The following is a 15,992-nucleotide window of genomic DNA, read 5'->3' on the forward strand; positions in this document are numbered from 1 at the left end:
AGAGTGGTACAGTGACTTGCCCGAAGTCACCCAGCAGGCCAGTGGCCGAGCCAGGAATAAAAGCCAAGTCTTCTGAGTTCTAGTCCAGGGCTTGAGGCCACAGCATTGTGGCTTTCGTTTGTAGTGACAAGGTTTTCCAACCCATCCTCAATGGACATATCCTCTCCTTGAGATATTGGAATACTGCTGCGGAGTAAGTGGCCTGCGGAGCAGAACAGCCGGCAGCACTGCACCTGGGGGAGGAGAGTGATGTCTTCCTGGATCTCAGTCCTTAGCTTGCGTAGGGCTAGATCAGAGGAAGGATCTCCCCCCTCACTTCTGCCCAGGGTTGGGAAGATCCAGGCATGGAGGCACCCCGTCTGTTGGGTACATCTGACTCCCATTGCCACAGGAGCTGAGCGCCTCCCCAGTGTATTTACACTGCCTCTCCCTAGCCTGGAGGTGAAACAACTGGATTGGGAGTTGTTTGTGTGAAGAACATACTGGGGAGGGCTGGGGAAATCAAGCCAAAGACACAGATTTTGCATTTAGCTCATAACATGGTGAGGCCTGTAGCCCCTTCTCTCTCGCAGGTCCATAGCCGAGGTGCAGATGCTGCTAAGGCTCTGTCTGGCACTCCCACCACCCCCCTTAAGGGGTTGCCCTAAATTCGCACCTCTTTAAAAAATGCAGGTGCAGGGGAGGGATGTGCAGAGGAAACGCTTTAAATAGAAAAAGGCACCAAACCTCCCCACCCACCAGAGCGGACTCCCGAAGCCCCGATGAATAATACTGACCTGGGCAAAACAGCCAGTGTGCCAATCCCTATGCCCTGCCTGCAGCCACCGCAATCTCTGCATGCTACAGGGCTGGCGATTGTGTGCGTCCCACCCCCAAAGCTACACATTCTCCCTGGCAGCCTGTCACTGCCTTGCCGATGTCTAGACAGGAGGATTCAATGCGCGTCGTTATGTCTAATTCATAAAAACGGGAGAGCTGGGAGCTAGTGCGTCTCGCTAGTGCGAGTCAGCTCTATCCATTGCACCCCACACTGGCTCTAGGCAAGTCGAAGAGCTGATTAATGCTGCTGATCAGCAGGGGTGTGTGTGTGTGTGTGTGTGAGAGGGAGAGATCTTGGGGAGAATTATAGATACTCTGTGGATTGGGACCTGGTGGCCTGCAGATGGAGGATGCGCTTTGGGGAAAGGTACACAAGAGAAGAGGCATTTTTCAATGATGTTTTAGGCCAGGTTGTAGTAGAGGCTTGTGCATGTGGTGGTAGCTCGCTGGGTCTTGCTGCAGAGGACGCATCTATGTGCTGGGATCTGCTGTTCGGCAGCAGGAGGCCATGACAGATGCAACATGTACTTTAGTCTTTTGGCTTCTGTTGCTGGCTGGCTCGGGAAGGGGGCCATGTGCTTTCTCCTTCCGCCCTCCCTCGCTGTGGGTGAGGAGGGAAATCGTGAGATGGGGATGCTGAGCTCCCCTTCCTCCGGGAGTCGACACTGACTCTTCTTGTCCCGACATATTTACGTCTATCAGTAAGGAACTGTGCTAATCCATGGCATCTGCAGGGCAGAACGGGGGTTTCCTTTTCAATGCCACCTTCCCAGGCACACTTGATCTTCTCTCCCGCCGCTCTCTGCTGCGTCGTCTGGCTTCTAGCTGTGCTGATCTGAAGAAATCAATGGGCTGTTACAGTGCCGGATTTGCTTCACTGGGAGGTTAGCTGTGCAACAAGCCCCTAGGAAATGGGGATGGGGGGTTGCAATTCCACAGGAAATGTCCTTTTCCCACAGGCCCCTTGTGCTGTGCTCTAGCTCTGCCAGAATACTGGCACATGGACGTTTGTGGCCACTATTCGTGTGTTTTGCCTGTATAGCGGGGCTGTGAGAATTTGAGCTGCTGTATACACCAGGCTGCCTACCAGCATTCCAGGGATACGAAGGATAAGCCTGTGAAAAGTTTGGGATCGTGCTTATTTTGAAGGGGCGGAATCTCATCGTGTCTTGGTGAAGGTTCAAAACCAGCCCTTTATATCCAAGGCTGGTCCTTTGAGGCCCTGGAACACCAAGAGGAGGGGCCTTTGAATTTATTATTGCTTGCAAGCATCTCATTTGATCTCGTATTCCTCAGTAGCTCCTTGGATCTAGGCGGTAGGACGTTGGGCACAAAATGAGGGACGTCTCTTAAAATACTGCACAGGTGGCCACCCTAGCTTGGACTCCTGTGTTAATTTGATGCAACCGCTTGGCAACCGCTCTTCAAACGGAAGGCGAGAGGGGTGCGAATTTGCAGGCCCACCAGGTATCCGGTTTGTTTTATTGATGTATTTGCACATGCTGTATTTCTGGCAATGCTGTGCAATAGCACAACAGAGCCTATTGTTATGCCGTCAGCAGGGCCATTTATGCCTCATGATTGTTCCTGGGGACTGTGTTCTGCCCCAGTGTGACACAGAGGACAACTTCTAACCCTATCCGTGTCCTCAAAAAAAAAAAAAAGGGCATTTGTGTGCAATTCACACACACACACGTGCAGAAAATTGAGGCTTTTGAACTGAGTTTTCCCTAGAACAGTACAAATGCCCCAAAAGTCCTTAGGACAGGACTAACGATTAGCGTCTTTTTAAAAGAGGAAATGGGGAAAGCATTTAACTGCATTCAACATATAAAAATGTTTAAATGGGGAAAAAAACAAGGCTTCATTCCTATTTTCTAGCAGTGTCCCAGTCAATAACAGGGGCTGCACAAATACAAGAAGAACATGGTCCCTGCACCAAATAGCTTTAGGTTTACATACCCATTTAATCCCAACCTGTAGAGCCCTGTGGACATGGGTGAGTTTCCTACCCTGATCCTACTGCAGCTTTGCAAACACATAGGTTTTTGCCCAGACACGCCTCTTTCCTGTTCTTAATTTAATTAACCCTTTAAGGCAGGGCTGTGCTTACCCGATGGCAGAATCAGGACCCAAGTCCGTCTCTGTGGGTACAAGGTCTGCTGACATGCATCCAATTGCAGGATCGAGGCCATAAACTTTATGCTTCCTCCTGGGATGCCTTAAGGAGCAGCGTTCCTCTGGGGAGAAATCCTCCCTCTTGAGTCCGCCTTTTATCCTCCTGAGTTGGAGCTAATGAGACCCACTTGGTCTGGTTGCTAGGGAGAGTCCACAGAACAGCTCCGAGCCTGAGCCCGAGCCTGGCACACTCTCACACCCTCATAATGAAGTTTCCTAGGCAGGGGACCAAAGGAGGGAGGCCAGAACTAAGCACCTAATGAGCTTGCCTGAGTCCATGCCTCCTCCTCTGCCCAAACTGTCCTCTCCTTTTGCTGCTCCATGCACTTATAAGCAAGGAAGCAGCTGCAGAAGAAGCTTGAGACTCTGCATCTCGGTGAGGAGGGTGCACCTAGTGCTTGATCTTGCTGGTACCCACACATAACCTCCGTGTGCACCAGAGCACGATGGTGTTGTGCCATGCACGGGCGTGCGCTCCCATTCTGCAGTGCTGAGCACCACGAGGACACTGGCGAGAAGGCAAGATCCGGGCCTCTATGGAGATTCATTAGACCTGTCCTGTGCAAGCAGCGCAGCGCGGAGCAACCTATCATCTCCTGGCTGGAAAACCAGGTGCAGTGTCACACCGAGGTGGTGAAATGGTGGGAGGACAAGCTCGTTAAGTGTGTGAGCAGAAAAGGTCTCATTGCTGTGGAGGGTGGCGGTGGGAAGCCATGTGATCTCTTGCGCTTCTTCGTCCCTCCCACCCCCATCCTCCCACCCCATGACTCGGGAATGGGAAGGATCTACAGGCCCCCTCCGTACCTCCCTAGCTCCCTAATGCTGCAGGGGGAATCAGGCTGACCGCGGCCCCCTTCAGGAACCGTTGCACAGCCTTGTGGGGTAGGTGGGAAAGGGAAACAAAAGTCGGCCTCGCCATAGGACCCTGCTGCAGAGACAGGTGGGTGATGGCGCCTGATGTGTAGTGTGTATCTCTGCCCAGGGGTCAGGCCACTAACCTGGCACTTGGGAGACCCAAATTCAAGTCCTTGCTCTGGCACAGGCTTCCTGGGTGACCTTGGGCAAGCCATTTAGCTGCTCCGTGCCTCAGTTTCCCATCTGTACAATGAGGGTAATAGCACCCTCCTGCCTCCCAGGGGTGGGGTGTGGATGAATACAATAAAGATTGAGGTGCTTTAATATGACCGTGATTGGGCGGGGTGGGGGTGGTGCATATAAGTACCTTTAGCTAGATTTGGCCATCACTGCTAGGTAATAGCCTGCAAACTGCTACAAAATACAGACCCATCACCTTCCCGAACACAGCACTGAGAGAGCCCCTTTCCTCCAGTGCCTGCGTGCTCTCTTCTCTTCCTCCTGTTCCCTCTCCTCAGCCTGTGTTTGGGGAGCTGCTGGGGAGGGGACGGGAGCGACTGCATGTCTGGCCCCCGCTGTATCTTGAAGCTCAGCCTACCAGCCACATTTCCGGTCTCCTCTCTGTAAATGCAGCTGGATCGCCTCCGAGCCTTAGGAGCTGGCGCTTCACTGAGGGGCTGGCTGTCCCCAGGGGACCAGCCCTGCATGTCATCCCAATTCTCGAGTGGCATGAGACGCTGGCCAGCTGCCCCAGCGGGGGAGCGCCGTGCTGAGGGCAGTCTCCATGCCTGCTTCGCCCTGGCTTCTTCCTGAACAGTTCATAAGCACGGGTGACAGTGAGCAATTCCTGAGGGGTAAAATCCCTGTGCGGGGTGTGTGTGCGGGCTGGGAGGGGAGCTCATTTGTGTCCTTAAAACACCACTAGCTAATAGCAACGGTACAGCCGTAGACACCGGGTCAGGGCCAGATTTACCCTGCCCCTTGTGAAGTTGTTCACACCAATGCACAGTGAGTGGCGGGGGAACCCGACCAAGTCAGGCTGATGAGGATTCAGTTTGCCCCCTCTCTGCGCTGGAAATGCTGGGAAGGGCTCAAGGATGATACTGGGCCAGTGGGTTCTGTTAAAGAGACCCTGCCAAGCAGATCAGGCTTCCCCTTTGCACAGGAGTGTTGGAGCTACGTACGCCTGGCTTACAGGGGTGCAGTGCATTGTGGAGAAATGTGTGCTCCCCAAGCCGAACCAAATCCACTGCTCCCTCCATGCCCCGTTCCCCGAGGCCTCCTCCGGTCTTCATGGCTGTTGCAGCCAGTTCAGCTTCCCCTTCTGATGGCTGTTCTCTTGGGTGCGCTGTGTGGGGATCCGGTGCTGCCGATCACCCTAGCTTGCTGTGTCCAGGGTGCTTTGGCGGCCCTGTAGGAGCAGGACCTGTCCTGAAAAGATTTTTAAGGGCAGCTAAGGATGGGGATGAATTACCGGTGCAGTGAAAAAGTGGGTAACTAGGTGCAATGCAGAGACCTGAAAAGGAAACGTCTTACGCTTGTCTGTGTGTATATATACACGCCCACCTAGAAGCATCCCAGGCACTTGCTGGCTTTGGGGTGGAATAGAGGACGTGCACGCTTGATTCTCCGGCATGTCCCACCTCTGCCAGTGAGCTGTGTTACGGGATGCACAGATCCCCCAGCCTGGTTTCTTCCTGCTCCTCCCACTCCTTGCAGCTGACTGGATACTGACATTTCAGTGCTTTCAGTGGTGCAGAAGTGGCCTTGGGTTTTGGCCTCTTGTCAGCCACAAAGCTGATGCATGGTTTTTAGGGCTACTGTAAGACTTTCACTGGTGAGTTGGAACCAGGAAGTCGAGATGGACAGGGAGCGGCACTGCCCATGAGAAGACACCACTTTAGTATATTGTGCATCCTGGCGGCTCTTTTGTTAACCCTTTTCCTTCTGCTTCCCACTGGGAGTGAAACCCATCAATGGTCTTTTCCAGCAGTGCTGTGGAATGCTACTGATTCAAAGGCAACGTACGAGTGGAGAGATGCTGCGGGAGGCTGGAACTCTGGCTCTAAGATCACCAGCCTTTACTCCGTGAGCTAAAGATCTCGGTCCATTCGCTCAAAAACAGTAAGACTCAAACCTGTGTATGGCCCAGCCGTAGCGTCGCTCCATACGACTGGTTACTTGAGGAAGCACAGAAATTGAATGCCGGGTACATCAGCTGGAGGGAATGTGACCTACCCAGCAGCCACCCGGGAGTCCCCCGACACCCTGGTTCTTGCAAAGAGGCATCTTGTGCAGAGCGTTTCAGAGCCTCCAGCTGGCAAGGTAGCCAGGATTGCAGAGCCAACAGAAGCCAGTTCTCCCTAGCAACCCCAGAGCCTTTTTCTGGGGGACTGACCCTCTGGGCCCTGTTCACAGCTCAGGGTGTTTCCATTCACTCCTTCCAAAATATGCTTTTTGTTCAAGAGAAGAGCCCTCCCTTTGGGTCAGGATTATTTGCATTCATTAACTGAGCCGTTGTGCACGGCCGCCCTCTGTTTTTTTGTTGTTGTTGGGGTTTTTTTTTCCGGTCTTAACTTAAGAAATTAATATTCATTGGCCGCTGAATGCGTGCGAGCTGACATCTGCGCGCGCAACAAGAACACGCTTGTTTCTCCCCGTTTGTTCAGGAGACTGGCTCGCTGTCTCTCCTGAGCCAGGCACTGTTCCCTGTTCATTCCCTCTCAGCGGGGCTGACAGACCTTCCCTTCCTGAGCGTGAGGTTTTCCCTTGTACGGTTTTAGTGCTGGCACCTCGGCGGAGAGTGCTGCCAGGAGCTGGATCCCCCTCTGTGCCCGCAGCGCAAGCAGGGGCAGAGCGAAGATTCCCTTGTTTCCCTGCCTCTCTCTACGGACGGGAACCCACACCCACTGAAGGCAAAGGGGCAGCAGTGCGAACAGGATCAGGCCCTGTATCCGCAGCACAAGGCGTGACAGTGCAGTGTGCATGAATTCTGACTTGGTGCGACCACCTCTAAGAATAGGGGAACCCAATCTCTATGGCCTTTGTTCTTTAGTCTCTCCACTGAGACTGCTAACCAATTAGTGCCCATTATAGTGGCCTCTGATCTTCAGCTGCTCATCTTCAGCTTGTCGTCATGGTGACTGGCAAGGGTTTGTTTTTGTTCTCCATCAGACCTTGTATGAACACCTGTCTAGATATTCCTTCTCTCTCTAACGGCCCCTTCTGTGTTAACCGTCAGACTGTGTGGGATGGCATGGCTGTACTGGGAGATGATCGGTTGCTTCGCACCTTCCGCTGATTCACCATTAACTTTCCCATGTAGACGAGCCCTTGAACACAGAACCCCTGGCATGGCAGGGAGAAAGCCGGACCCTCATACGCAAGGAATGGGAGGAACAGAGCCACTGGCAGGGGGCCGTTGTGGGGAGTCCCTGAAATAGATGGGGATGGGAGGTGGCATCCAGTGTATGGAGGGATGCAAGGAGCCCCTGGGGTGTCTAATGCACTCAGACTAAGCCTCGTGTGAGCCCCCAGTGGGTTTCTTGGAGACTGATTGAGAAAGAACAGATAAAACTAGATTTCCAATTGTTAGGGGTGGTGCTCCACCCGCCATCCCAATAGCTGTGCTCAAACAACTGGCTGTGGGATATTTAGCAGCCTTAACATTTTAATGTTGACCAGTGACATTGAGAGGGAAGGGTTGGCTCCCACCCTGGAGCGGTTGTTTAGCCCAGCAGCTGGGTGAGACGGGACAGACAGCACTGTACCTGTCCGCTTTCCCAGGGTTGTCTTGGAGGACCGAGTTACAGTGAACTGAGGTCAGAGCATCCATGCAGGGGGGAATAATGTGCTTTAACTTATGGGCATTGACTTCACCCCTTCAGCTGATTTGCCTAAAGTCACTTCCCTGAGCGTCCCCATGTAGACAAGCCCTTGCACTAAACGCCTAACTTCTGCAGGAACCATTTGGGTCACCTGAGCAGCCCTGCCCCAGGTGATGCCGTGTTTCATGTTTCCTTTCTTCGGAGCCTGACCTCTGCTGGTGGGGAATGTTGTGCGTTGTCTCGTGTTGCAAGCAACCTGGCCTAACGTACAGCCCCATAGCAATCTGACCGGGTGACTCTGCATGCCTGTAGGAACGATCCCCAGCCAGTCTACCAATGATATACGTACAAGGCCAGTGAAATGCAGCGGCCTATGGAGGGGAGAGTGCAGCGTTTGCCAGCCCTCCTGATTTTATCCCTACTCTTGTGATGGTTGGTGTTTTGTCTTAAAGCCCCGGCTCCTGAAGTTATGCTATATCCTGAGAATCTCAGCTTGCTTTTTATATATATATATATGTTTTGAGCTTTTAGGGTTGCAGAGAAGCTTGTGAGTCGAGTGCCCCTGCAGGCTCAGCCACCAGAAGGCAAAGAAACGGAACCAAAACGCTCTTGTGAGATTTGCTTAAAAACCATGATTTTCGATGCGTAGATTCCATGCCCGGAAGAGACCATTGTGATCATCTAGTCCAGTGTTTCTCAATGAGCAGTCCATGAACCGGTGCCAATCCCTGAGATCTCCCGCATAGAACAGGCCAGAGAACTTACTCAAAATAATTCCTTACTGGAGGGGCTGAGTCATTTTCAAGCAGCTGGAGTTGGTGATACTGAGAGTGGCAATCAATATACAGTACACAGGGCAACAGTGACGTTTTGTGCAAGGACCCCAGGGCACGATAAGACCACAGGATGTTTTTAAGGACCCATCCCCAAACACCTCACTTAGTAAACTGCACTGAACTCTGTTTTTCTGCTGAGGGAGGGCTGGGAGGCCCCGTTGGCCATGAGGAGGTTTGAACCTGTGGTTCCAGGGCATCTCAATAATGCAGTTTAAAAAGTACCTGGTTTCCTTTCGTCTGATTGTCCATTAGCTGCCCATGCTCCACCTCCCCGGCAGGAATGGGGTGCGGGGAGGGGGGTGAGTTGTCACCTTTGGCTGCTGCTGTGATCTCTCTGCATGTTCCACTGCCCTGTCCATGACCTATGTCCCCTTATGGCATTACAAGACTACAGTTGGGTCTGCTTCTCTGGGATTCCTCCCCAGTCAGCTGGCAGCCCCCCCTGTTCCTGTTCATCACTGATGGCTAATGTTGCCTCTAGGAAGGAAAGAGGGCTCTGTGCTCCGAGGCAGGCTGGCAATTCAGTCACCAGTCAGAACCCCCATGTAAATCGTAAGGCGGGGAAGCCCATGGAAGGGACTGGCCCCTACACATGATACTCTGAGAACTGACCCTCTGTCACCAGGCTGAGATCCTAGCTGGGAGGGGTATCCCCCAGGGATCTAGTGTGCTTGTGCCTCGCTGTGTGTGCTGGATGCAGTGCGGGGGGTGAGCACCCCCAGAAGGTGCCTAGAGGGTGTTTGGATACAGTTGCTCCACAAGCCCTAGCCAGGGAAAGCTGCGCAGGGTAACGCCTAGCACTTGTCTAGCGCCTCCAGTCCCCTGAGCGCCAAGCTCTTTGCAAAGAGGGTATCGTTCTCCCCATTTTACAGATGGGTAAGTCACTTTCCCAAGGCTGTGCAGCAACTCGGGGGCAGAGCTGGCAATGGAACCCAGGAGTCCGGACTTCCAGCCCTGTTTTCTAAATTCTAAAGCCCCCCATCCCTCCCTCCCAGCCTCCAATTTCAGCCAAGGCATGCCTGGCACTACGGGGCTCTTGCTGCAAGCTCAGGAGAGCGCAAGGAGAGATCTGTGTCCACTTGCTTCCTACGTCTCTCTCTTTTCACGTAACCCCATCCTCCACCACATCTGCTGGCGAGATGAGGGGGAGGAGCAGGCGAGCGATTCCAATTAGAGCTGGAGCATGCCTAAAATCGTAATGGGCCAAAGCGCGCCTGGTGGCATATTAAGAAGGTAAACTAGCTTCAGGAGGCGTAGGGATCTCTCCAGGGAGCCTGGGGGTTAGTCTTCAGGAGATTGCACCTGGGGAGGGGAATAAAGCAATTATTGCAAAGCCCGTCCAATGCAATAAAACAGTCCTTGATCCCAGCCTGAGGGGGTAATAATTATACCTCGCATTCAGCACACCGCCTTTCAGCCCAGCGCTTTACCCACGTTAATTAACATGCCTGGCGCGTATGATGCATATTGCAGCTTCACTAAGGACTCTCATGATCAGCGTTTGGGCTCCCGGGAGCTACCGATGGAGAAGGTCTATTTGATCATCTGATGCATTTTCCCCCTTTCAAGGGCATGATGGTGTCCTGTACTCCTGCCACACGCACCCATCACTGGAAACATCAGGGGGTTTTGGTTTTTGTTTTTTTGCTTTTGTCCTAAGTCTGTGAGCCTTCACCAGAGACGATGGGGTGAGAGTCTGAAATTTCTCTCCTTCCTGTGTGTGTGTGTCTATTAATCGAAGTACCAGAGGGCATTGCAGGTTTCTCCCCTGCATGTTATTGTACCCCCGTCCCCAATCCTGGTACATTATGTGCTGCTAAAAATAAATAAATCGATGTCTTCACGGCTGAGCAACTGCTGCATGGGGGAGTTCTATTTTTAAACTCCTTGCGGTCGGTGGCGTGTAGGTGTGGTGCAGGAGGCAGAGGCTGGGGAGACTCTCGCTGCAGGAATGCGGGGGCAGGTGGATTGATCAGAACGTGGCTAATGATTTTTAAAAGTTGCTTTTTTCCTTCCCCCTCCTGGCTCGCGCTTTCTCTTTTTCTTTGGCTGCTGCTTGCAGTGAGAATCTAAAAGCCTGTCAAACGCCTTTCAAAACATGGCAGGCAGCTTAAACACATGTGGCCTGATCAGCATGGCAATCGAAGAAGGAAATGTCTAAGCAGAAACAAATCCCTTTCTTTCCCACATCCCTCAAATAGGGAACCCCTCCCCACCAAGATTCACTAGGGATGATGGGGATTAGGGGTGGTGCAACATGTAATTCTTACTCTTGAAATTCAAAGGGTATGTCTGTGGCGTGCTCTCGTGACCCCATCCAGGGGGGATTTTTCTTGATGAAGCAACTACACCAATGTTGTTCAAAGACACTACTGAGTGTGGGTAAAGCAGGCTTGGCATGACACTCCACCCCCATGCCCTGCCTGCAAAAAATCCAAAGTTATTTGCCAAAGAGAATTTCCAAAACCTTGACTGAGGCTGTGAGTGGTCTCCAGGAGATCCATTCTCCTTAGATCTGCTGTAGCAAAACAGTAAGTTGTTGGGCTGGGCGAAAGTGTGTGTGTGTGTGTGTGTGTGTGTGAGAGAGAGAGAGAGAGAGAGAGAGAGAGATCAAATGTATGAAGTCAGTCTAGCAGCGCTTAGTTGTCTCTGACAACCCAGGCAGCCCAGCGGGATCAAGCCAATGCAGGAAGCATTACCCACTATAGGGAAAATTCTTCTCCCACACCTCTATGGGCTATATGATTAACTGATGTGCTGTATTGTTATCCCAAATGGGATCCTCTATATAAAGAGAGGTAACCTGAGGATGTTAGCCAGAGTACAAAGGAGCCCCTCTTCAGCCGCATGTGGGAACAATAGGTCTAACCTACGTCTGAGTGTGTGGGCACCCCAGTTTGATCCCCAGCATAGCTATGTCAGGATATTAAAAGGGTGGGGGGCTCTGGGATGGGGGTTGACATGCACCATACTGATTGGACAGACAGCATACGACGTGCGGAGGGAAACAGAGCATTGGTCTTTATTCTTTTCAGAGAAATCTGAAGGATTTCAAAGGAGAGAGGGCTCCTTTCCCAAAGTGGGTTGCAGGATGGCCCCAGGTTCTGCGGGAGAAGTGACCAGAGATGTAAAAGGACAGACTAACTATTTAAACTGCAGCTGACTAGTATTAGTGCTATATGTTGAAAAGAGCAAAGAGCTTGTATCAGTGGAGTGGCAGCTTCTTCTCCAGCTGCATGGTGATGAATTATTTCTGTTGCCATAGACCAGGGTCCCCATTGTGCAAGGTGCTGTAGAAAAACATAGTAAGACACAACTCCTGCCCCAAAGAGCTTACACTCTGAAGAGGCAACTGATGGATAGGGAAACTGAAGCACAGAAGAGGGAGTGATTTGTCGAAGGCCACCTAGAGCCAGGAATAGAACCCAGGTCCTCAGAGTCCCATGGACTATTTCATAATCTACAACACCGACACTGAGTATGATACAGGGAACATGGGGTGTGTGTATATATATCATTCAGTTTTTTCGTCTTGTGTTTGTTTTAATATCCTGGGTCTTTAATTAAGCTCTGTTTGACCAATGCAGAGCTGGCGTGCTATGGTAAAGGGAAAAGGTAGCAATCCAAGATTAAGCCTATGCTGGTGTAGCTTGGACATAAGCATTGTTAGACTGACCTGGATAAGATACCTGGCTATAACTTCAAGGAAAAGCTCCTGTGTACGTTTCTAGCCACGTCTCCAACAGAATATTGCCCTGATTTTAATTACACCCAGACGGCTAAGTCCTGCCCTCAGATGGACAATTGCAGGTGATGGGGTCTTTGCCCTGGTGTCCACAGCTTTTGGCACTCCCGTGGGGTCTCAGTTCCTCCGTGGCATTGGATGCTTCTCTAGGGTGATTCTTGCTCATGAGAATTCACTGCAAAGTTTGGGGGCAGGAAGGCGTTTTCCTCCCTGTGGGGCCCATTGCAGGGGACCTGGTATGAGGGAAGCTCTCCTCCCAGGGTGGTTTGGAGAAGGCTTGTTCTGCGAGGGAGCCAGGGAGTGTATGGCTTGGTGAGGGCCTTGAGTAAGTGGCTGACCCTCAGTCGTTCCTCCTTCACTGACCCCCCTGGCTTTCCCCTGCAGTGACCCAGAAGGGGCCCAGCTGAGAACCGAGTGCCCGCCGTCGCCCTGCAGCCATGGAGGGCGGCATGCAGCTCCTCAACCGGGACGGCCACAGCATCTCCCACAATTCCAAGCGGCACTACCACGACGCCTTCGTGTGCATGAACCGCATGCGGCAGCGGGGCCTGCTGTGCGACATCGTGCTGCATGTGGGCACCAAGGAGATCAAGGCCCACAAGGTGGTGCTGGCCTCCTGCAGCCCCTACTTCCACGCCATGTTCACAAGCAAGTATCCGACTCTTCCCAGGAGCCCACCTTCTCCCCATTCCCTCTTGGGGCCGGCAGAGCTCCAGACCACAAACCCCCTCCTTCTCCCGCTCTCTCGGACCCGCCTTGCTCCACACCTCTCAGCCCACCTCCTCCTCCTGCAGCAGCAGCAGCAAACCCTTCCCCCATTCCAACCCACTTCCCTCACCAGGCCTTCCGCCCCCAACCCGCCACAGATAAAAAGGCTGGAAGTTTGGGATTCCAATGACATCTCCCGCAGGCTGCGGGCCCCGGCCCCCTCTTGCTGACGCCAAGGGGAAATGGTGGTCAGTCCAGCGATGTGAACAGGGAGGAGAGGGGAACAGGGCTCGGGGTCTAATCTAGACCTCACGTGGTCTTAACTAAGCTCCAGGCTTTTTAGTGTTTGATGACCTAGGAGCGTGGGTGGTGGGGAATGTCAGAGCTGACAATAGCCTGTCTGCAGCTCAATGTCTAGTTTTAAGACAAGGTGGAGAGAGGACTCCAGTTAACGGCAAGCGAGAGATGCCAGGAGGAAATTCTGAGAGAGGGGTGGAGGAACCTCTGATTTAAAGGCAAGGGAGAGGCCCCAAGGAATTGGTGAGCAGGGGTCATCAGTTAAAGCTGACACAGAGAAGCCCTAAGTAATCAGTGAGAGATCCCCAGTTAAAGGTGGGGGGGGACGCCCCAAGAATCGATGGCTGGGGGTCCCAGTAATATACCTGGGGAAACCGTTGCTCTGTTCAGAATCATTGGCTTGTTCCACGCACAGCTGAGACCGTCCTTCGGCCGCGTGCCTGTCCGGCTGGGCCTCACTGGAGTTTTACGTGTGTCCCCACAGATGAGATGAGCGAAAGCCGCCAGACCCATGTGACACTGCACGACATAGACCCGCAGGCCCTGGATCAGCTGGTGCAATATGCCTACACTGCAGAGATCGTGGTGGGTGAAGGGAACGTGCAGGTAGGAGTCCCCCGTCTCCCCACAACCCATCCCTCTGCCCTGCTGCCCTTCGGAGAGGACTAAAGACCCATCCTTAGGGACCTGATTCGCAACCTTCAAACTTTGGCACCAAGACAGTGCCTTGTGCCTGGTTGTGGTTATGGATGGGAATGGAGTTCCTCCTTTCCCTGAGCCCAGAGGCAAAGCGCTTGCGATTGCTTCAGCCTATCGCGCGTGCTGGGAACGGCTGCCCCACGGGCTCTGCACAACTGGACTGAATACTGAGAGGCACTGAATGCTTACAGCTGTCACTGACTTCGGAGTGAGCTGCAGGTGCTTGTCCTCATCATCTGCCCTTCGGTCTCTCTCCAGCTGCTTGGTCTGGAACTGAGCCTGTTTCAGCTTCTCCCTCTGGGTGGGGCTTTGGGGGAGTTTCTTTACAAGGGCTGGAAAAATCCTATTGTCCTGTAGCCCTGGACAACCAAATAACAAAGCAACTGGGCTGAAGGCCCGTTGTCGTTCTCAGCCTTGGAACTGATGCTCTGGCCACTCTGGGCACCCAGAGTCATGAAGTGCAGCTCAGGTCAGATCAGCAGCTTTGACCGTGAGCGAGGGATGTGCCTTAGTGGAGACATCTAGCATAGGTGCAGCCTGGCCTACATATGCAGAACTGAAAAGTTAGTTTCCTACGAAATCTTGCACCAGCCTTTGTAGCTGTGTATGGGAGCTGGAGGGGGCTGCGACCCCTTACATTTTGCTACTCCTTGAAATCAAACAAAACGACTGTCCTTTTCCTTCTTCCCCCAATTCAAAAACATAAGGATCTCTGCAGCCAGGAATGAGTCTGTGTGTCTTTCGGAATGAAAAACTTGCAAAAGCTTTATGTTACATTTGTACTGATTTGCGGGAGGGGGAGCAGAGAAAATCAGAGTCAATCAACTTTGCCTTTTCTTTCAGACTCCCGTTTCCTCTCTGGTCCCTGATCCCATGGCCCTGAGTCTTCAGCTCTTTGTAACTGAATCACACAGCCCAGGGGCCTTCCCGGGAAAGAACGAGACAGCTGGCCACGGAACCTGTTGTTGTTGTTCTCGCCTGTTTCCAAATTCTGCTCCCTGGGCTGGCCTGACATGACCCTCCTCTACCCCATCCCATCCCATATTCGTGAGGGTCTGCGAGGGATGGGGCGTCCGTCATGCAGCCGCCCTCCAGCTCAGCACGAAGAGTAGAATTCGGGGCACTCAGCTAAAATAGCCGGCAGCCGCTCTGTGGCTGCTGATTCATTTTATAGGGACCCAGCTGCTGGCGAGAAAGGATGGAGCTGTTTTTCGTGACACCCAGAGCCTGCCGGGAGAGGGACTGGAGAACCCATTGCAGAGCTGCGGGTGCTTCAGCCCTGTGTTTGGGAGCTGCCACTCCACCTGCCTCTTGTAAGGCCTGTTCCAGGCCCATTGAGGTTAATGGGAATCTTTCTATAGGCACTTTTGCCTCTCGTCCCCTGGGGGGTGAAGGGCCCTCCTGCGTTCTGTATCTGAGAAGGCCAGACAGCCACATACAGGTGCAAAGCCACAGAGGAACCTGTCCGAGAGTGGGACCAAGTGGGACTCTCTGTGGGATGTGCTTGGCCCACGGGCTGTACTCTGGATCCGAGATCTTAGCTGTTCTCCTAGTAACTGTATCCCAGGGCTCTCCCAGGCCAGGGCATCTCTTGACAGCTGGCCCTGTCTCTGTGGGGAAAGCATCGGTCCCTGCTTGAGGAGGAGGGGATGCTGGGGCTGTCTCCTCAGGAAGCAGTGATGGAAGTGGTGGGCTGCAGCTTCAGACACTTTGCTGTCTGCCTGCAGACGCTGCTTCCAGCTGCCAGCCTCCTCCAGCTCAACGGCGTGCGGGACGCCTGCTGCAAGTTCCTGCTGAGCCAGCTGGACCCGTCCAACTGCCTGGGCATCCGGGGCTTCGCCGACACGCACTCCTGCAGCGACCTGCTCAAGTCCGCCCACAAGTACGTCCTCCAGCACTTCGTGGAGGTGTCCAAGACGGAGGAGTTCATGCTGCTGCCGCTCAAGCAGGTAAGACCCCTCCCGAGGCCTCGTGTCTCTTGTTCACACTGTGGCGCTGCTCCCACTGACTTTCTTCTCGGGGTGCAGA

The 15,992-nt window shown here is 53.1% G+C and overlaps 1 protein-coding gene across 4 annotated transcripts in view; it reads left to right on the forward strand.

The window, feature by feature from the left end:
• The window catches only part of KLHL17 (kelch like family member 17), a 36,396-nt gene that overhangs the window by 4,945 nt on the left and 15,459 nt on the right, over positions 1–15,992 (forward strand). For all 4 annotated transcript variants that reach the window (XM_039509401.1, XM_039509403.1, XM_039509404.1 and 1 more), the window contains 3 exons: positions 12,645–12,908; positions 13,750–13,871; positions 15,692–15,913. In XM_039509401.1, coding sequence (XP_039365335.1) covers positions 12,698–12,908; positions 13,750–13,871; positions 15,692–15,913 — 555 coding nt within the window. In that variant the 5' untranslated portion in view covers positions 12,645–12,697. The remainder of the gene's footprint in view (positions 1–12,644; positions 12,909–13,749; positions 13,872–15,691; positions 15,914–15,992) is intronic.

This window comes from Mauremys reevesii, linkage group 21 (assembly GCF_016161935.1).
Source record: "Mauremys reevesii isolate NIE-2019 linkage group 21, ASM1616193v1, whole genome shotgun sequence".
NCBI lineage: Eukaryota > Metazoa > Chordata > Testudines > Geoemydidae > Mauremys > Mauremys reevesii.